General features: G+C 40.9%; 1 protein-coding gene across 2 annotated transcripts; it reads left to right on the forward strand.

Moving 5' to 3' along the window:
* Nucleotides 1–2,223: 2,223 nt before the first annotated feature.
* On the forward strand, nt 2,224–19,626 carry LOC110528986 (phosphatidylinositol 3,4,5-trisphosphate 3-phosphatase and dual-specificity protein phosphatase PTEN). 2 transcript variants are annotated; one of them, XM_021611148.2, is made up of 10 exons: nt 2,226–3,206; nt 12,589–12,673; nt 12,801–12,845; nt 12,945–12,988; nt 13,078–13,316; nt 14,118–14,259; nt 16,831–16,899; nt 17,422–17,588; nt 17,998–18,276; nt 18,592–19,626. In XM_021611148.2, the coding sequence occupies exons 1-10, from the start codon at nt 3,128–3,130 to the stop codon at nt 18,775–18,777; spliced, it is 1,335 nt and encodes a 444-aa protein (XP_021466823.1). In that variant the 5' UTR covers nt 2,226–3,127; the 3' UTR covers nt 18,778–19,626. The 2 variants fall into 2 exon arrangements, with proteins under 2 accessions (XP_021466828.1, XP_021466823.1); XM_021611153.2 differs by lacking the exon at nt 16,831–16,899 and having other exon boundaries at nt 2,224–3,206.
* Nucleotides 19,627–21,855: the final 2,229 nt, after the last annotated feature.

Consider the following 21,855-nt stretch of genomic DNA (forward strand, 5'->3'; position numbering starts at 1 on the left):
GACGGCCTACCCCGGATAACCTTTCCCTAACCCAGACGACACTGGGCCAATTGTGCGCCGCCCTATGGGGACTCACGATCACGGCCAGTTATGCTAAAACCGAGCTCAAACTCGGGAGCCTATTTGGTTATAGTCCGGGTAACTATTTGGTGGACTATTTTGCGGTCTTATGGCTTGTGGGTAGAAACTGTTCAGGGTCTTATTTGTTCCAGACTTGGTGCATCGGTACCGCTTGCCATGCAGTAGCAGTCTATGACTTGGGTGGCTGGAGTCTTTGACAATTATTTGGGCCTTCCTCTGACACCGCCTGGTATAGAGGTCCTCGATGGCAGTGAGCTTGGCCCCAGTGATATATACTGGGCCGTACACACTCTGTAGCGCCTTGCGGTTGGATGGCAAGCAGTTGCCATACCAAGCAGTGATCAACCTGTCAAGATGCTCTCAATGGTGCAGCTGTAAAACTTTTTGAGGGTCTGAGGGCTCTTGACAAATCTGTTCAGCCTCCTGAGGGGGAGGAAGGTATTGTTGTGCCCTCTTCACGACTATGTTGGTAAGTGTGGACCATGATAGATCCTTAGTGATGTGGACACTGAGGAACTTGAAGCTCTCGACCCGCTCCACTACAGCCCCGTCGATGTGAATGGGGGCGTGCTCGGCCTTCTGTTCCCTGTAGTCCACAATCAGCTCCTTTTTCTTACTGCTGTTGAGAGAGAGGTTGTTGTCCTGGCACCACACTGCCAGGTCTCTGACCTCCTCCCTATAGGCTGTCTCGTAGTCTGTGATAAGGCCTACCACTGTTGTGTAATCGGCAAACTTAATGGTGTTGGAGCCGTGCGCGGCCACGCAGTCGTAGGTGAACAGGGAGTACAGGTGGGTACTAAGCATGCACCCCTGAGGACCCCCATGTTGAGTGTCAGCGTGGCGGATGTGTTGATGCCTACGCTTACCACCTGGGGGCGGCCCATCAGGAAGTCAAGGATCCAGTTGCAGAGGGATGTGTTCAGTCCCAAGGTCCTTAGCTTGGTGATGAGCTTTTGAGGGCACTATGTAGTTGAATGTTGAGCTGTAGTCAATTAACAGCATTCTCCCATACAGTGGCCTTCAGAAAGTATTCACACCCCTTTACTTTTTCCACATTACAGCCTGAATTTAAAATGGATTAAATTAAGATGTTGTGCCACTGATCTACACACAATATCCCACAATGTCAAAGTAAAATTTTGAATACCACTCTTCATATTTTCAAGCATGGTGATGGCTGCATCATGTTATGGATATGCTCGTCATTGGCAAGGACTAGGGAGTGTAGGTGTTCATCGTGTCCAGGTGGAAATGGGCAATGTGGAGTGCAATAGAGATTGCGTCATCTGTGGATCTGTTTGGGCAGTATGCAACATATGAAACGTATGCCTGGGCAGAAGATATCTCAGAAGAGGAGATGCTTCAATTCATAGGCACCATTTTTTTCTAGGTCAACACCAAAATGTGTACCAAACCCAGTCTAAAAAAGTAGAAACATCAAATATGAGTCATCAACAACAAAACAGTATGTTCCATTTGATCCAGTCAAATCAAGACACATGGTGAGTGACAACATGTCTTGGGGAGAAAGACAATTGCACTCTACTGGTCTTTTCATGACACTGAGTGGAAGTGGATGTTTCCCCTTAAGTCCTAGGCTTCAGAAGTGTTTTACTACAAACAAATGGCCTTTCATCCCAAGCTTCAGGCAGGGAGAGTTGGTCTGAGCCTTTGAATTTTACAGATCATGTTTGGTGTGTTTTGTGCCTAAGGAATGTTTGACAGACACCCCCACCTCTACATCCCACCTTTGTCTCACACACACACACACACACACACACACACACACACTCACTCACTCACTCACTCACTCACTCACACACACACACACACACACACACACACACACGGGTAATTGGTGGTCTCAGAGTCAATTAATGGACCCCATAGATACATTCAATAAGGTAAACTAGGACATTAGCTATAATATACTAAAATGGTGTATCTGACTTCTCTCAATTGTTTTATATGATGACATGAACAGATATGCTTGTCAGTCACACTTAAATAGCATAACCCAATTTAAACCGAAAAAAGTGACATTATGTTGGAAACTTCCCTAATTACAAAAAACACGTGATCACATTGACAGAGACTTGCATGCGCTCTGATTGTGTCCTTCCGCTGCCAACAAAAGAACTAGCCGACTACAAAAAACGTAAATTGACAATACACTGACTACGATATAAAACTTATGCAAATAAATAGCTATTCTGAGAATCAACAATTATTTATTTGATAGGAAGAAAGTGTTTTTGATTTCGCTCTAGAACTATATATTTGCGGCGGTAGGATATTTATTTTAAAAACCTAGCCTGCTCTACATTTTCTTCCTCCGTTGGAAGCCATGATGGAAGCTTGAGAATTCAGCTGGAGAGAAACGCGAAAAGATGGTCCCCAGGACATAGCTATCTGTCAGACGAATCTGTGCTCATATTTGATCCCTGTATAGACAATATAAATGCACGGTGGAGCCTGTCACTTTTTCCCGGTGTAGTTTAGCAAATAATTCACGACGATGTTGATTCGCTAGGAGGTTTTTTGATTAAAAAAAGGGGGTAACGTTAGCTAGCTAGTTACTATACTGTAGCTTGCTAACGTTAGCTACGAGTGGATACTGTTGCTGTCCTTTCCGAGAGTAACATTATTCTTCAAATTCGAGCGCCGGAGAGTTTTCTCTCCTCGCTGTCCGGTCAATCACGGCGGCTACTGTAGATCAAGAGGTTCGGACCGTCTCTTATACCATACGGTTAGGCGGGAGGAGAATTGTATGTATTTTTCAGGGGGGATTTGAAAACAAATTCCAGGATTGGGAAAGTTGGGCCTGCGTGGAGGAGCAGAGCAAGGCCCGTCTTTATGATCCAGAGAAGACATTCTAGTTAGCTAGTTAATCCTACTCACAACGACTACCACTGCTAGCTTTGCTAGCTTGTCATTGCGAGAAAGGAGCTGCAAAATCAAAAGCGCAAAGGGCGAGCGAGAGGCAAATCAAGCGAAAGCAACGATACTTTTTCATAAATAGACTCCTGTCACTAAGTTAGCTACAATGGCTTCGAAGATAAAATTAATGGTCAGCCGGAACAAAAGGAGATTCCAAGAGGATGGGTTCGACTTGGATTTAACGTGTATCCTTTTCTTAAATAACTAACGTTAGTTTATCATACAGTAAACTAGTCACGTGAGTATGCATATTGTATCAATTCAATAGCGATGATTGCTTGCTAGCTAACGTTAGCTAGTTAAGGTAACTGGCTGTTTTTGATAAGCCGGAAAGCATGTTTGAAATATGGTGGATCTGTCAAATGAGCACGCAGAAATGTCTGAATCAAGTATGTATGACATCCAGTAACTACCTAGCTAGTTGTCATTATCAGGTACAGTGCCTTCAAAGTATTCACAGCCCTCGACTTTTTCAACATTTTGTTACAGCTTGAATTTAAAATGTATTGCATTGTGATTGTCACTGGCCTACACGAAAAATACCCCATGTCAAAGTGGAATTATGTTTACAAATTAATAAAACATGAAAAGCTGAAGTGTCTTTGAGTCAAGTATTCAACCCCTTTGTTATGGCAAGCCTAAATAAGTTCAGGTGTAAACGTTTGCTTAAGTCACATAAGTTGTAAGGACTCCCTCTGTGCACAATTTTTTTATTTTTTATGACAACCTCCTCGCTGTACCCCACACATACAATTATCTGTAAGTCACCCAGTGAATTTCAAAAAGATTCCACCACAGAGGCCAGGGAGGTTTTACAATGCCTTGCGAAGGACATCTATTGGTAGATGGGTACAAATAAAAAAGCAAATGTTAAATATTCCAAAAATGTGGCAAAGAAATGAACTATGTCCTGAATACAAAGTGTTACGTTTGGGGTGAACAACACATTAGCACAGGCAAAATCTTAGGAAAACCTGGTTGTCTGCTTCCCAACAGACACCGGGACAAGTTCACCTTTCAGCAGAACAATAACCTAAAACGCAAGGCCAACTGAATATTGGAGTTGCTTGCCAAGACAACGTTGAATGTTCCTGAGTGGCCTAGTTAGTTTTGATGTAAATCGGCTTAAATCTTTAGCAAGACTTGAAAATGACTGTCTAGCAATGATCAACAACCAACTTGACAGAGCTTGAAGAATTTTTAAACGAATGTGCAAATATTGTACAATCCAGGTGTTCAAAGCTCTTAGAAACGTACCCAGAAAGACACAACTATAATCGCTGTCAAAGGTGATACTAACATGTATTGAGTGGGTGTGAATAGTTATGTAAATTAGATTTCTGTATTTTATTTTCAATTTGTTTGCAAACATTTCTAAAAACATGTTTTCACTTTGTCATTATAGGAAATTGTGTAATGAAAAAAATCAATTTGATACATTTTGAATTTGGGCTGTAACACAGCAAAATGTGGAATAAGTCAAGGAGTATAAATACTTTCTGAAGGCACTGTAAGTTGTGTTACGAGTAACATTAGCCAACACATTATTTTACCAATTTAGCTTGCTAGCTAGGTTCAGGTTAGCAGCCAGTCATTATTACTCAACTTTGTTGGCTACAAATTGTCAATATAGGTATGACTACTTTGCTACTAGATAGCTAATGTTAGCCAGTGGTGTAAAGCACTGTAAAAAATACTTGAAAGTACTACTTAAGTAGTTTTTGGGATATCTGTACTTTACTATTAATATTTTTGATAACTTTTACCTCAGTACATTCCTAAAGAAAATAATATCCTTTTTACTCCATACATTTTCCCTGACACCGAAAAGTACTTCTTAAATTGGGAATGGCTAGCAGGACAGGAAAATAGTACAATTCATTCACTTATCAAGAGAACATCCCTGGTCATCCCTATTGCCTCTGATCTGGCAGACTCACTAAACACTGCTTATTTTGTAAATTATGTCTAGGTGTTGGAGTGTGCCCCTTGTAATCCCTAAATTAAAAAACAAGAATTGTGCCATCTAGTTTTGTTTAATGTAGGGAATTTGAAATATTTTATACTTTACTTTGAATACTATATATATATATATATAATAGTATATTTTAGTAATTACATTTGCTTTTGATACTTAAGTATCTTTAAAATCAAATACTTTTAGACTTTTACTCAAGTAGTATTTCACTGGGTGACTTTCACTTTTACTTGAGTAAAAGTAATGATATCTTTGATAGAAAATTACTCAAGTATGACAATTGGGTACCTTTTCCACCACTGATGTTAGCCAACCGTCCGTAATGTAAACTAACATTTGGTTTGCTTGCTACAGTAAAACTTGACTTATTTGACAGTGCAGGGAAGCTGGTTGGCTGCTGTAACAATGTTTTCTTCTCTTAGATGAAATATAGATGACATGAGGCATATTTCTAGCTACCTAGCAAACTATCTAACCTATTGGCCAGCTAATCAACCGCAAACTTGGTTTGCGAACACAGAGACTGCGTTTACATAAGCTGCCCAATTCTGATCTTTTACCCAATTATGGGCAATATATCTGAATTTGGCTGCTTGTGTAAACGCAGCCTGACAGTTCTGGGATGTTGGCCCAAAGGCCAATGTATCACAGATTTAATCATTGGACATGTTGGGAAGCAATCGATTTGAATGTTTAAGACGGTGCAATGCACCTTTCGAAAAGCACTGTTAACCAGATTGAGAAACTAAATATGTTCTCATGAATTTGGCAATCATGCAGCATGTGCTGCTAGTTAGCTGTCAAACGTGATCTAAATTAGGTTCCCTTAGGGTATAGGGAACATATCTGGCAACCTTGGATAGAAAACATTTGAAAACGTGCTACTGCCGAAAGAGCCTCAATTCAGTTCATGTTATCTTTATGCAAATTATTAATTCAATATGCCAATTTTCAATGTCTAGCTTTTCAATGAATCACTATACTTTTTACAAATAACATTCACACTGATGCACCACTTCCTGAAAATTCTTAAATTAAGAAGATCTAATGCTAATAAAGTCCAAATGGAATCTGCATGATTGGATTTTGTTAATTTATTGAGGTTAACTTCAGAACATCCTCATGTATTCTGTCAAGTGACATAAGTGATCTAGGCCTATACTGATTTTGTTAATTTTGTTAATATGCTGGTGGTGAGAATGGTAGTCCCTTGCTGCAGAACATCTCATACCTGGCCCTGATATTGAAGACACGTTTAAGGGAGTGCACTGTATGGGTTTGGAGGAGAGATAGTGGGAAGAGTGGACACAGGGATTGTGTTAATTGTATAGTTTTCTCTGACATGGATTATGTGCACAATGTTTATTTGGAGCAGTTTTTTGTGCACTTTGCAAAAAATCTAGGGACTCTAATGGCCTGTATAGTCCTTTTTATCTATGGTGTGGTAGGATGGTGTTCACCCTAATGGCAATACCTTTGACGGTTTAGTGAGGCATTTGTACAGTTACTTGTGGGCCTGAGCAAATCAAAACGACTTGTCCCACAGTCTGTTTGAATCCACTGGTTGTGCAGGCTATACAGTATTATAATGTAGAGACCATATTGATGTAAGTTGCGGCACAGGTTAAGGGGGTTTTGCTTTACTTTTCTATCTTGTTTTAAAATTGATACTTACATGTGACTAATAGGAAAACTGGTCACTGTCTGAGCATTAAGCTTACCCCTCATTGAAAGTGTCAAATGCCACTATTCTGTTTTGAATGGACACCACTCACTGGAGAAAGGCATTTATGTCAATTCAACTCAGTTTATTCCCTGCACCCATTCAGTAGAAGAAACCACAGATGAATGGATAACAGGCTGATTGTGTAAAGATGCTGTTATTGAGATATTGATATCAGATTTGTCCGTTTCTGTGGGGTTTTCTGCTTGTGAGATAGACGCGAGGGTCATTCAACCCCAGTAATTCCTCTGTTGATGAGCAACAGCCAGTCAGTGTGAGTCCCCTCTCTGCTGATCTAAATTCAGGCACTTGTGGACGCAAACTTTTTTTTATCGGATTTGGCATGGTGTCTTAAAACAATATGAGCTCTTTGCAGTTATGTAATGCGGTAGGGATGGACATTTCAGTTAACCAGTCAAACTGTAGAAAAAATAACATCCAAACAGGAAAATAACGTGACCAACAGAAAATACTATGCATGCATACAAGGAACTGACATATTTCATTACGAGCTTAATGAAAATGTGCAACAATAGCAAGCCCTCCGTTTTACAGTCAAATGGCTATTATTGAACGTTCAACAGCTGTAGTGAAGCAGGTAATAATATTTTATTTTTAATACATTTACCAAAATGTAATTTGTGTGAACACTGTTCTAAGCAACGCACCTAATGCGAGCGGTTCCATTTGTGACGTAGATGAACGTCTCCATTAGAAACTTAGAAAGAGGGAGAATCTAATAGCAACAACTAGGATGGGTTGCTAATATGACTATGATTGTGCCTTTGGCTTCTGGACAATGAAAGAAAGTTGTGAAAACCAATAGAACAGGAGAGAAATGCTGCTTAATGGCATGAGGAAGTATTTATAAAATAATTGCATCCATGTTTCTATGGTTGGATTTTGGCTAGGCTAATTTGAAGCAAGGTAAGACGTTCCACATTATTTCAAGTTAAGTAAAATGTTCAGGTTTCAAGCAATGATACTGCCTTAAGATCACATTGCAATGTGGTGGGTGACGAGCTGATAGCCTGCCTACCGTTGACTATAGCCTATACATGCGAATAGGAGGCGCACTTGAATTGAGAGTTGAGATTGAGATATATAAATAGTAGCTATTTTTAATTATGGCCATCAAAACTGTTTGACGCCATTGCATTTAGAATTATTTGTTGCACAATGACTGGGTTTATTTATAAAAGCATATTTAATTCCAATAGCAGCTTTTTTAAAGGGTCTGCTCTCGTGTTGTCTGACAGGTGATGGGACATTCCGCTCCTCAAACTAGGCTCTGTATGCTGTGCATGTGTGATAAATAATTTATCCTTTTATTTAACTAGGCAAGTCAGTTAAGAGCAAATTCTTATTTACAATGACGGCCGAACCCGGATGATGCTGGGCCAATTGTGCACCGCCCTATGTGACTCCCAATCACGTCCGGATGTGATACAGCCTGGATAATAAATAAGATGCATGACGACTAACAGAAATACACACGTGCCAATTTAATTCCACTAAGTTATGCAAATTAACATAAAGACCGATAAGCATGACTGGTCAAATGTGTTTTCGACAGCTAACCGATTAACAGTTAACCGTTTATATCCCTATAATACAGTATCAGGGTTCTGGGAATAATCCTTATAATAGAGTCCCCATCCCCAACCAACCACCTGCCCTCTTCCCCACATTCTCTCTACTCTTATCCACCCTTCCCATATCATTCGCTCTCTGCCTGCTCCTCACATTTTCCCTTTTCAACTCTCTCCCCCTCTACTCTCTTTTTTTTCTGTTGCCCAGCCGTGGAGTTAGCTAGAGCACAGAGCTGTGGCAGGACAGCTGAAAACGCCAGAGAGAAAAGGCGTTCCTGAAATGTCCGGTTTTTAGAGGAGCTTCCGTCGGGGGTCCTGTATGTGCGTTTCCTCCCAGCTGCAGAATTCCGAGCCCCCCGTGCCCTGGGCTGTAGCTCCTCTAGGAGCTCTGGAGCTTTTTAAAAACACTTAAAATAGTCTGAGTGGAATGATTTTGCCAGTAGGACCAAAGGCAGAGGTGGAGGTTGTAGCCCATTATGTGGTATAGAACGGCCTGCATTTGGTTCCTAATTAGGTCTTTGAGGCATTAATGGAAATGATTATGTTCCTCTATGTTATAGACAGGCTCATATGCTGAAGGCCACAGGCAAGTAGCTTGGCATTATGCAAATACTATAATAAAATCTCTGCTGTGTTTTATTGAATTAATGCAATGTATTGTGTTCCTCTTGAATTTTAATGCCATAGCTGGAATTTGGTAGATACTACGCCTATCTGACATAGGGCATCATATTCTTGCTAGTTTCATTCAAATTTTGGTCAAGTTACATTGGATCTTGGCAAATGTGTTCATCACATCCACAGATACTGCCATTGTACTGTGTGTTTGTGTGCATGCATTATGCAGAAATTAGAGGCAGTTCAAGGGAGTCAAGTCTTCACCTTTCTCACCAGAGTCGTCAGTGGTGTGTCAAATCTTGGAGACTAGTTTTAAAATGATTTGCTCCAAAAAAACAGACATTAAATTGGAGCTGTTTGCCATTCTATTTCTGACACGGTGACACAGGAAACGTACAAAAGGGTGACCTTTCGTCAGTGGTTAAAGTGCAAAATCCCACGGCTTATGTAGGCAGACAGGCTTCAGAATGTCAGTTACAGATAGAAGTGGAGATGATGTGCAATCAATTCAATAATGTTTTGAGATATGACATTGAAGTTGATATGGACATGATCGCACATAATATGGTTGACATTTGTCCTCCAGAGACAGAAATGAGTTTAGTAGTTTAAAGTATCTTTCAAAAAAACGCAGATGCACTAGAACATTTTCAATATGCAGCTGAAAGTAACAGCTTCATTTTGCACTTAATGAGTGTGTGGGTTTAGCAAAATGGTTGGTCAATAGAAATGTTTTTGCAATCATCTTAAGTCGTACACAGTGCCATTGAGATGGTATTATTCAAGATATTTTGATGTGCAGCCTAAACCAGTGATTGTAATGAATTTTGGGGTTACAATTAGCCTGTTGCTATATTTTACTCTAAAAATAGGGATCCAGAATTGCTATGTCTTTAGTTCAATAAATTTGCATACATATTTTGTGTGGCTACAAATAGGCTATCACAAATAGCTACAAATAGGCTAATTCCTTTAGGGCTAATTTGCCAACTGAGGAAGTGGAAACTCCAAATGCATTAGCTAGGTTGAGGAATATAATATGTTGCTAGTAAGCCATGTAATTGGTTAATCTAACAGCAAATGTAATAACTTTGTAGCATTCCCAATGATGTCTAGGCCTATGTAATCACTGTAAATGGCAGATGCGTGCTCCCCCGTTCCGCATATCTCAAAGCCCATAGCCTACCAGATACTTTTGTTTAAAAAACGGCACTCAGACAGTCAATATTGAGAGTTGAGAAATAAATGTAATACAGAAAGCTGAGAACCTCTTCTCTCCAACAGTCACAACAGTAGTTGCTTTTGGAGAAAAACAAATATTTTGTAAAGGTTGCTATTACAACACATTTTTTCTCAGCCACTAGCCTACTCAGAGCCTGCAGGAAAAATGGGCACAGGCAAGCACTTTCATGCACTTTAGGCCAGGGTTTCCAAAACTCTGTCCTGGGACCCCCCTGGGTGTACATTTTGGTTTTTGCCCAAGCACTTCACAGCTGATTCAAATAGTCAACTCATCAATCTTTGATTATTTGAATCTGCTATGTAGTGCTTGGGCAAAAACAAAACGTGCACCGGGGGGGGGGGGACACTGCTTTATGCTAGTTTGACCAAGTCATGATTTCAGCCACCCCATAACAGAATGTTTTGAATGAAGTAACCAGATAGAATTTGGAGCTTGCGCCAATGTGACCAATTAAAAATTGAACTTGACAATTCAAGTCAAAGGGTGGCAAAATGTAACCACCCTGGAGCCCTGTTCGTCGCTGAAGTCACCCCATCAGCGTGTTTCACTGCTCCACTGTTCCTCCCCGTGAACCCCATAACCAATTGTCATTTATCCCAACAAGATACTTTTCTTGTCCGTCAAGGCAGGGTCCTCATTACTCTTACATTTGATCTGTTAAATATTCCATGTGATTCGGCTGGGGCTGCAGGAAAATTAAGCCCAACATCTGCGACGATCTCAATATAACTAGGGCTCTATAAATACATGCAGGTCAAGCTGTGTAAATTCTCCTAGTGCACCCACATGTGGGCCCCGCTTGATTAGGAGTGCTCCGGTCCTCTCGGCCTCTCTCTCGCCCTCACACAGCCAACACCATCTGTTATTCTACTGATCACAACCCTTCTGCCCAGCACTGTACTTTCCCTTTCTGTTCATTACTGCACAATGACACCCACATGGTGATACAAACGTCATGATGATATTTCTTCAGACCTTTTGTGATAGGATTACGTTGTAAGCTAGAGGTTTTGGTATTGTATGAGCTATACAGTGCATTCCAAAAGTATTCAGACCCTTTGACTTTTCCCACATTTTGTTACAGCCTTATTCTCAAATGGATTACATTTTTTTCCCTCCTCATCAATCTACACATAATACCCCATAATGACAAAGCAAAAACATGCTTTTATATTTTTTGGGATCAAATTTATAATAAAAAAATAAATAAACATAAGTAAACTGAAATATTACATTTACATAAGTATTAAGATCATTTACTTTGTTGAAGCACCTTTGGCAGCAATTACAGACTCAAGTCTTCTTAGGTATGACGCTACAAGCTTGGCACATCTGTATTTGGGGAGTTTCTCCCATTCTTCTCTGCAGATCCTCCCAAGCTCTGGCAGGTTGAATGGAGAACGTTGCTGCACAGTTATTTTCAGGTCTCTCCAGAGATGTTCGATCGGGTTCAAGTCCGGGCCACTCAGGGACATTCAGAGACTTGTCATGAAGCCACTCCTGCCTTGTCTTGGCTGTGTGCTTAGGGTTGTTGTCCTGATGGAAAGTGAACCTTTACCCCAGTCTGAGGTCCTGAGTGCTCTGGAGCAGGATTTCATCAAGGATCTCTCTGTACTTTGCTCGGTTCATCTATCCCTCGATCCTGACTAGTCTCCCTGCCGCTGATAAACACACCCACAGCATTTTTGTTATTTTTTATTTAACTAGGCAAGTCAGTTAACAACAAATTCTTATTTACAATAACGGCCTACCACAGCCAAACCCGGACATCGCTGGGCCAATTGTGCGCTGCCCTATGGGACTACCAATCACGGCCGGATGTGATGCAGCCTGGATTCGAACCAGGGACTGCAGTGACGCCTCTTGCACTGAGATGCAGTGCTGCAGAAATGGTTTGGTACACTTCCCCAGATCTGTGCCTTAACACAATCTTGTCTCTGAGCTCTACGGACATTTCCTTTGACTTCATGGCTTGGTTTTTGCACTGAGATGCATGGTCAACTGTGGGACCTTATGTAGACAGAACTGATCCTATCCAAATCATGTCCAATCAATTGAATTTACCACATGTGGACTCCAATCAAGTTGTAGAAACAGCTCAAGGATTATCAATGGAAACAAGAAGCACCTGAGCTCAATTTCGAGTCTCATAGCAAAGGGTCTGAATTCTTATGTAAATAAAGTATCTGTTTTTTATTTGTAATACATTTGCAAAAATGTCTAAACCAGTTTTTGCTTTGTCATTATGGGGTACTGTGTGTAGATTGATGAGGGGAAAAAATAGTTAATACATTTCATAATAAGGCTGTAACATAAAAAAATGTTGAAAACGGAAAGGTGTCTGAAAACTTTCCAAATGCACTGTATAGGATTTTCTTCTATCTGTGTGTCCTTGACCCAATGGTGACCACAGATATCTATCCAAACATCATTGCTATGGGCTTTCCTGCAGAGCGACTCGAAGGAGTGTACAGAAACAATATAGACGAGGTTGTACGGTGAGTAACAAAACAATCCAAGTTGATAAAGTATCCTGAGGTGTTTTACATTCTCATTAGATGCATTATGTTGTCAATTTCTGTAGTTGCGGAATGTTTTGAATGTAACTACCTTTTACCTCAACAGGTTTCTTGACTCGAAACATAAAAACCATTATAAGATTTACAATCTGTAAGTATACCGCTAAACACTTAAATGCTAATATCAATGTTTTGTTGACAAATGAATTGCTCCTTCATGACTGCTGACCTAATATCCTTCCTATTTCAGTTGTGCAGAACGACACTACGATGCTGCCAAATTTAACTGCAGAGGTACGCCGTCACAAACAAAATGTTTTTAGAGCCAGGTTGCTTAAAGGAAACTTACTCTTTATATTTCTCTCTAACTCTCCACCCGCCAGTTGCACAATACCCCTTTGAAGACCACAACCCGCCTCAGCTAGAGCTCATCAAGCCGTTCTGTGAAGACCTCGACCAGTGGCTGAGCGAGGATGACAATCATGTGGCGGCCATCCACTGCAAGGCAGGGAAAGGCCGCACCGGGGTGATGATCTGCGCCTACCTCCTGCACCGTGGCAAGTTCCAGGACGCCCAGGAGGCACTCGACTTCTATGGGGAAGTGCGGACAAGGGACAAGAAGGTCAGTGACAGTGACTTGCCAGGGGTGGTGACTAGTGATGGGCATTTTACATGATTTAACTATTCAAATAATATGACATTTTATTATTTGTTCGGATATCCGGATAGTGATTTATCAGTACGACGCAAATGCACATGGCAGAGAACTGAGGACAGGCTGTTTTTTATTCTCTGCTTGTTTTTTGGCTGAAAGCAACAGTGAAAGAGAAGTCCAATTTTTGCCATGATAGAACTGATTCTGTTACAAAAAGGTTTTCTGATTCATGTTTTACATTCATCTGGGTCAGTTATTGTGGGAACTCTGTTAGGTGTGCTCCTGTAGTTGTTATTCAAAGTGGGGAAAATAGCAAACCAATGTCAATTCATTTTTTTTGTCAAAATTTGCCTAAAAAAAAAAAATCACAAAAAATGAACACAAGTAAACGAATAATAACGTCAGTTCGGATATTCAATTAACCGTGCCCATCCCTAGTGGACACTAGACGCTAGTACTCGGTGTGAGAATTTTTTAATAAACGCAGACTAGGCCTAGATCGTCTGTTTTGTCATAGACCTGCCGTGATCAAATTTTTACATTGACATTTTAGTCATTTAGCAGACACTCTTATCTAGAGCAATTTACAGTAGTGAGTGCAAACATTTTCATACTTTTTTGTACTTACAAGCGCCATGCTCTACCAACTGAGCCACACAGGATTTCAAAGACATCTTTTTCACAATCTGTATATCCTATTCTTTGTGGTAATTATTAAATTGCGGTCATTCCCTATCATTGACTGTTTTTGTTGTCTTTCCTTTTCAGGGAGTGACGATCCCAAGCCAACGGCGCTACGTGTACTACTATAGCCACCTGCTGAAAAACAAGCTGGACTACAAGCCTGTGGCTCTCCTCTTCCACAAAATGGTGTTTGAGACGCTACCAATGTTCAGTGGAGGCACCTGCAGTGAGTCACTCATGTTTAACTTGAACTCCGACTCAGGGTGTAGGCATGTAGCTCTTTAAATGGTGTGTATACGGCCACCCACGGTAGTAGAGAATGGTGCAGGTCAACTTGTGTAGTGAGAGCATAGAGTCATATTATGTACTTTACATTGAAGCCAACGAAGCTCTTGATCAGTTGCTTGTACTCTTTAAGAAAGATGGCTAGATATTGATGAGAAAGAGAGCATGGATGACACTATTCTCAGCTGCGTTCAGCAAGGCTGGCTTCTACCTGCTTTATCCAAATTGTGACATGTTTATGCTCTGCAGTTCAGAGGAGGAATTCAGTACGTGTAAATAACAAGTCACCAATGACCTCTTACAGATAGCAAATATAATAACTGCGTTTATTGTTGTCCAGGGATTTTCAGAAAGACAAAGACTTCAACTCCTAGCTCAAGTAGACATTTTCACCTATGATCTTTAATCAAGAGATGTAGTGATCTATGTTTTTCATCTAATAGAATGTGAATGACTATGCATGTACATCTACTGCATGTAATTTGCTTGGCTGAACTCTTCTGTGAAACAATGATTTTAATATCTTTCCATTTTGGTCATATGAAATATGGATTTCTGGTTTAATGTGCCTGAGTCACGGATTATCTTCTTGTTTTTTCTCAATATTTCACCTTTTTCCTCCTTGGATTATCTGTGATGCTCTAACCTAGCATTTGAATGTGCTCAACTGCTCTGAACTAACCCTTCTCTTTCCCTCTTAACACTCCCTAGAGAGGGCCCTATTCTGAGTTTGACGTTCTCTATTTGCAAAGACCTAGATAGAAAACATCATGTTACTTGTTCGCACTCATTTTAAAGTATTGGCTAAATACTGAGGTGTATTGTAGTGATGTGCAGATCAGCTGTTTGTTCACCCCCCCAAATCTGAGGCCTGCACTCGACCCTAACCCGCAAATATTGAAAATGCGCTGTACCGTCAGATGGCACAACAATTTTTTGAAGAGGTCTTTTTAGATAGGTCCATGTTTCGTCTGATAATTTCCGACATTTTGTTAGGCTATTTGTTAGTCAACTTGTCTATAAATCGATACATGCAGCTTCTCTTCTGTCATTACTTGTTTCCCTTAGACTAAATAAACCCTTTCTCAACAAAATGTCATATATCGATAGAATGAATGATTCAATCTAGTTGGCATCGGTAAAGTTTGCTTTCTGTTTCCTCTTTCATCTCTGCTTCTCTACAACGATGTTTAGGTACTGGGGAGAAAATGCAATAACTAAAAAATAATAATAATAAGATTTTCAGTACAACATTTCCTAATGACATTGGTTTGACTGGTTTTAAGGAAATGTAAATCTGTTGAAATATTATCAGCTTTTATGATGCTGATAAAGACAGCACATATACAGATGGTCGTGTCCATTCTCTCAGGAAGCTAAAATAAATCAATCCTATTTCTCCACTCCTGTTAATATTATATCAGGCTATGAGCGAGGTTATAGAGCTACAGTGTATAACCTCCTGGTCCCTAAGCATCTTTCCAGATTCAGTTAGGCTACTATTCAATTTAACCCATCTGAACAGTAGAGTTACCTTGATGTGCCATATTGATATCCCTGTCTTGTGACTGTCAAGTGTATATAGAGGTTCACAATCATCACACACAACATAGCCGGACGGCACTGCAATCATCCTACCACTTCCGCAAATCTTGCCCAAACATTAGACTACTGTTCTTGCCCTCTGTTTAATTTATTTTCAACTCTCCATTTCACAGCTTTTCTCTTATTGAATTCAACTCTTAACATGATCCTTTTTTGCCTCAGTCGATTGACATGAACCTTTTCTGCCCAAGTTCCCAAAAGCATTTGGCAATTACAGTGTTTGGCCCTAAAGCCTAGGCTTAGGCAACGCACTAATTCCAGATACAAAATAATTAATGAAAACCTCAATGTAGACTATAGATATAAATTGCACATTGCATACATTTATGTATTTGTTATGCATTTTCTCTTTATTTAATCCTCCCGCCACCCACCTGCCCTTCATCCACACAATATTTAATGACCCATAACCCACCCGCCCAAGCGGGTCCTGTGGGTTATGAGTCAACCCGCACATCACTAGTGTATTGGGTGAGAAGTTCATTTGGAGAGAACTTTCCTTTTTCAATGGACTAGCATATAAGACTAGCTAGCATATAAGGCGGTTCTCATTGGTGAATACATTATCACACATTGTTAAGAATTAAATTGGCTAGATGCAGGTTTCTACCATTGGGATTTATGGTGGTCAATTGAGATGTTCTTGGAATATCTACAGTCTGAAGTTCCCACATGTTCTTTTTCCTGTGAATTATTAATGTATTGCACCATGTATCCCAAGTCTTGTGGACTAGATTTAACTTGATATCTCCATTTGAAAGCATTGTTTTTAGATATGTGGCTGTGTATGTATATAATTGATATCCTAGCATATATATGTACTGTTAGAAGTGTTCCTGCTGTGTTCTGAAGGCCCAGCTTGCCAGCCCAGCCAGGCTGTGAGTTAATCTCCTTCTCTCTCTCTAAGGGGACAGTACCGTTAAAAACAGGAGCGAGCCGATCCCTCTGGGCTTCAAGAAAGGGAATTGGCATTGGGGTAAATGAGCCTTTCATCCGTTTTGATGTCCTTCCCTCATATACTGTTCATTTGGCTCCAGTTCCAACAAGAACTAAAAAGGTAGAACTTATTCTAGTGAAGGCTAGAAAAAGGAGTTGTAGCATTAAAACATCATTGCAATGTGGAGGCATACAAAGACCAACCAACCACCCCCTTATGAGAGGTTTCAAACTCTTACAAATGTAAGGCTATTGTTATAGAAGAAAGCACAACAGTCATCAGAATGGGGTCCCATGTCTTTAGTTCTGGTTCTTTTTGGGTGCTATTTGTGGTCTGGTTATTTCCCCCTATCCTCCTTTGTGGTCTGGTTCTTTCCTTCTCTCCTCCTATATTGGAAAACACGGTTTTAGAGAACTCCCAACTAGGGGTTGCTTTTGTAACTGTCATGGCGGCAACTCCAAGACTACTAAGACTTGTATCCTGTCTTGTCTGGTTCTCTCTACCACCATTACCCTTCATTGCAACCTCTCTCCATATCTCTGAAACACTCACCCCTTTTAGATCCTCAGTTTGTGGTGTATCAACTTAAAGTCAAGATCCACACATCCAACCCGGCTCACACGCGGAGGGAAGAAAAGCACATGTTATTTGAGTTTCCCCAGCCGCTGCCCGTCTGTGGAGACGTCAAAGTGGAGTTCTTTCACAAGCAAAACAAAATGATGAAGAAGGTTGGTTAGTTCCGCCTGTCACATGAGTGTCTCTAATTTCCCCCTGGGTTTCCTTGGCTTCAGCTGTTATGGGGTTTTCAATTGCTGCCCCATTGTAGTTATTGTCATAATTGCAGTGTCACTCCAATGTTTACCTGGTATTTTATCATAAAAGGTGTTTTATGTGAGTCCCTTATAGTATCATACATGATAGTCGTAATGACGTTAAACCGCACTCTGATGTTATAATTGGCTAGCTTACCTGGAAATGTATTGAATCATGTTACTATAAATAGCTGATAAGGATTTTCACACTTATGTACTGTAAATGTGTAGCTTTTCTAAGCCGGCATTAGCGTGGTAACTATAACCACAATGATCGTCAGACATACTCCATTACAGTTAGTACCTCTCCCTCTCCACTATCCAGGATAAGATGTTCCACTTCTGGGTTAACACCTTCTTCATCCCCGGGCCACCGGAGGAGAGCATGGAGAAGGTGGAGAACGGGTCGGTGGTGGTGAACGATGTGGACGGGGTTCAGAACCAGTCCACGATTGGCACCCCTCCCCAGGCCCCGCAGAGTTCCGAACGCAGGGACAGCGGCAGGGACAGCGACAGGGACTACCTCATCCTCGCGCTCACCAAGAATGACCTGGACAAGGCCAACAAAGACAAAGCTAACCGCTACTTCTCACCTAATTTCAAGGTGAGCCATTTAAACTAATGTTTGTAATGGAATCTTTTATTTAACTAGGCAAGTCAGTTAACAACAAATTATTATTTACAATGATGACCTACCCCGGCCAAACCCTAACCCAGGAAACGCTGGGCCAATTAATAATATGAGGAAGGTACTGCAAATCTGTTGTGTAAATCTCTCAATTGGTCTTTACGCTATTAGAATCCTGATGAAATTGAAACATTGGTTTTCAATGACAGCAGTGCTGAGTTCTATTGTTTGACAAGGTTCCTTGTTCTGATATTATGGCTTCCCCTTTCTCTCCCTGTCTCGCTCCTTTAGGTGAAGTTGTATTTCACGAAAACCGTGGAAGATTCTTCGAATTCCGAGGCGAGCACTTCGACATCTGTCACTCCAGACGTTAGTGACAACGAGCCAGACCATTATCGATATTCTGACACCACTGACTCTGATCCGGAAAACGAACCTTTTGATGAGGAGCAGCACACGCAGATCACGAAAGTGTGAACTCTTACTTTTTTTTATAGGAACACGAAGAAAAAGATATGTACACCAGAGAAAAAAAGGAGCAAACTTGAATATGAACTCAAAAGAAGAACCTTTGTTCCCCTGCTTCCCCCAAAACGGCAGCAGAGCATCATGTCAAATGCCAATTTTAAAAGAAAAAAATAATATTCTGACCAATATATTGTTTTTAGGACTCTTTTCTTTGGCACGGCCATGTACCATGCGCGAGGTATTGACGTTGTTGGGGGAAGGTGCTGTAGCTGTAATGTTTATATATATACACATACATACATACATACATACATATGTAAACAAACTTTTTGGTGTCATAGACAATGGAAAAGAGTAACAATCAGGAGGACTATGCTGCTCCTTCTCCTGTCGAAACCAAGGCCAGTGCTGCAGTCACTTTGTTTATTTTCCCGTCTTCTCTCCCTCCCTCTTCTCTTCTACCCCCTTCACCACACCTCTTCCCTCATCCTCCTTTACTGTGAATGCTTCTCGTGCTCTTTGCAAGCTGTCTCACACGACGATTACCTTTGGCCTTTGTGCAGTGGAAGCTGCATGCAGGCAATGGGTTGGGGGCGGGGCTGGGTTATGAGTCTGTGATGTCTAAAGCGTTGCCATTCCTTTCCGTACTGTTTAAATTATGCAGAACAAGGCATCCTATGTAATTGTCAGTTTTTTTTAAAATCCTAAAATAATAAAAATATAATACACAAAACAGCAGGGAGACAAGTGTTTGCAATGTCAACACTTTATATACATTTAAAGAACCGTGGCGGTATGCATGTATTGGAATTTAGCACCCATCCCTAATAAATGTATGCAATGTCATCCTTTCTTAGACACAAGCTTTTCAATGTCTTTTAAGATCTCAGGGTTACCCTGTGGATCATTTGTCATAATGGACTTCCTGGTGCCTTTGGAGTGAATTGCATCATGGAAGTTCATGATGTTTTATGATTTAAGTGATTTCACACCATCTGCACTGTGTGTGTGTGTGTGTGTGTGGGGGGGGGGGGGTCTGTTATAGAGTTACAGTTCATGTAAGGACATAAAATAATATCATTAGGCCCTGATCTAAGGATTTCACACTGGGAGTACAGATAATGTATGCATCTGTTGGTCACAGATACCTTAAATAAAAAAGGTAGTGGCGTGGATCAGAAAACCAATTAGTATCTGGTGTATGACCACCATTTGCCTCATGCACCGCATCACATCTCCTTCTCATAGTTGATCAGGCTGTTGCCTGTAGAATGTTGTCCCACTCCTCTTCAAGACTGCGAAGTTACTGGATATTGCTGGGAACTGGAACACGCTGTTGTACACTTCGATCCAGAGCATCCCAAATATGCTCAAAGGGTGTCTGGTGAGTATACAGGCCATGGAAAAAACTGGGACATTTTAAGCTTCTAGGAATTGTGTACAGATCCTTGCAACATGGGGCCGTGCTTTAGCATGCTGAAACATGAGGTGATGGTGGCGGATGAATGGCACGACAATGGGCCTCAGGATGTCAGGGTATCTGTGCAGTCAAATTACCATTGAAAAATCCAATTGTGTTCGTTGTCCGTAGTTTATGCCTGCCCATACCATAACCACACCGCCACCATGGGGCACTCTGTTCACAACGTTAACATCAGCAAACTGCTTGCCCACACGACGCCATGCACGTGGTCTGCGGTTGTGAGGCCGGTTGGACGTACTGTCAAATTCTCTAAAACAACGTTGGAGGCGGCTTATGGTAGTGAAATTAACATTCAATTTCTGGCAACAGCTCTGGTGGACATTCTTGCAGTCAGCATGCCAATTGCATGCTCCCTCAACTTGAGACATTTGTGGCATATTGTTGTGTAAAAACTGCACACTTTTGAGTGGCCTTTTTATTATGCCCAGCACAAGGTGCACCTATTTAAAGATCATGCTTATTGATATGCCACACCTGTCAGGTGGATAGATTAACTTGGCAAAGGATAAATGCTCACTGAAATGGATGTAAATACATTTAAAATAAATAAGCTTTTTGAGTGTATTGAACATTTCTGTGATCTTTTATTTGAGCTCATGAAACATTGAACCAACACTTTATATGTTGTGTTTATATTTTTGTTTAGTGTATCTCCACACTATGAGGTTGTAAAATATTGGTTTTGGTGGGATGGAGTTTTTGCCTGCCTGGTGATATTAGGTAATAGACCAGAAAAGGTTCCAAACTGTTCTGCCAATAAAATCTAGTTTTCCGTTTTCCCCTCCCCACTCAGACCACTCCCAGACAGTCCTAGCAAAAATCGTCCTTGAGAAATTGCTCCTTGCTAAGAAGCTATTTTTGTTTATTTTTGACCATTTTAATTAAAACAATCATAGTAAGGTGCTTAATTGTTACCCAGAAATATTGATATTGAGATAAAAACAGCTGCATTGGCCCTTTAAAGGCAATGTGCCTGCATTCCTGGAGATCACATTCATGGTAAATGCTGCATATGTTGGATTAATCAGAAAATCCCTTTAAATGTCAATCGCGCTGTAAGGCGGATGTAACGCGGATCAGAATCAATCCCGGCCCTAGTCTGAACAGCATCTATCCATTACCACAACTAGATCAAAAACCCAGACACAGTTGACTTTCATTTCATGCAGGGGCGCAAATCGATTTACATTGCGGGCGGCATACCAAGTTTCTCAACTTTAACCAGTTGATTTCATACCCAGCTATCAGTATCAAGCCAGTGGGATGTCTGTCTGTTTGTCCAGGTCTTCTCCATCCCAGCAGCTGAAGGATAGCCAACTCCGCATTACTTCCTGATAATTGAGATGCAGCCCTGGAGAGAGAGAGAGCGAGAGCTGCCTGGGTAAAGCAGCTTGCTGCGCTCCCCACCCTTCAGTGGCTCCCCAAATGAAAGAGTAACAGGATTAAGTACCATGTCACTGTGATAGGAGGCACAGAGAGGCAGGACCCTGGCTAAAGCAAGGTCCAGGGTCCTCCGATAATAAAATAGAATTTAAATAAAGTACAAAAAAAGTGTTCCCACCCCAGGGACAGTCAGTCACATAATCTCCCCCTCGGCTCTATTA

The sequence above is a fragment of the Oncorhynchus mykiss genome, chromosome 1 (assembly GCF_013265735.2).
Source record: "Oncorhynchus mykiss isolate Arlee chromosome 1, USDA_OmykA_1.1, whole genome shotgun sequence".
NCBI lineage: Eukaryota > Metazoa > Chordata > Actinopteri > Salmoniformes > Salmonidae > Oncorhynchus > Oncorhynchus mykiss.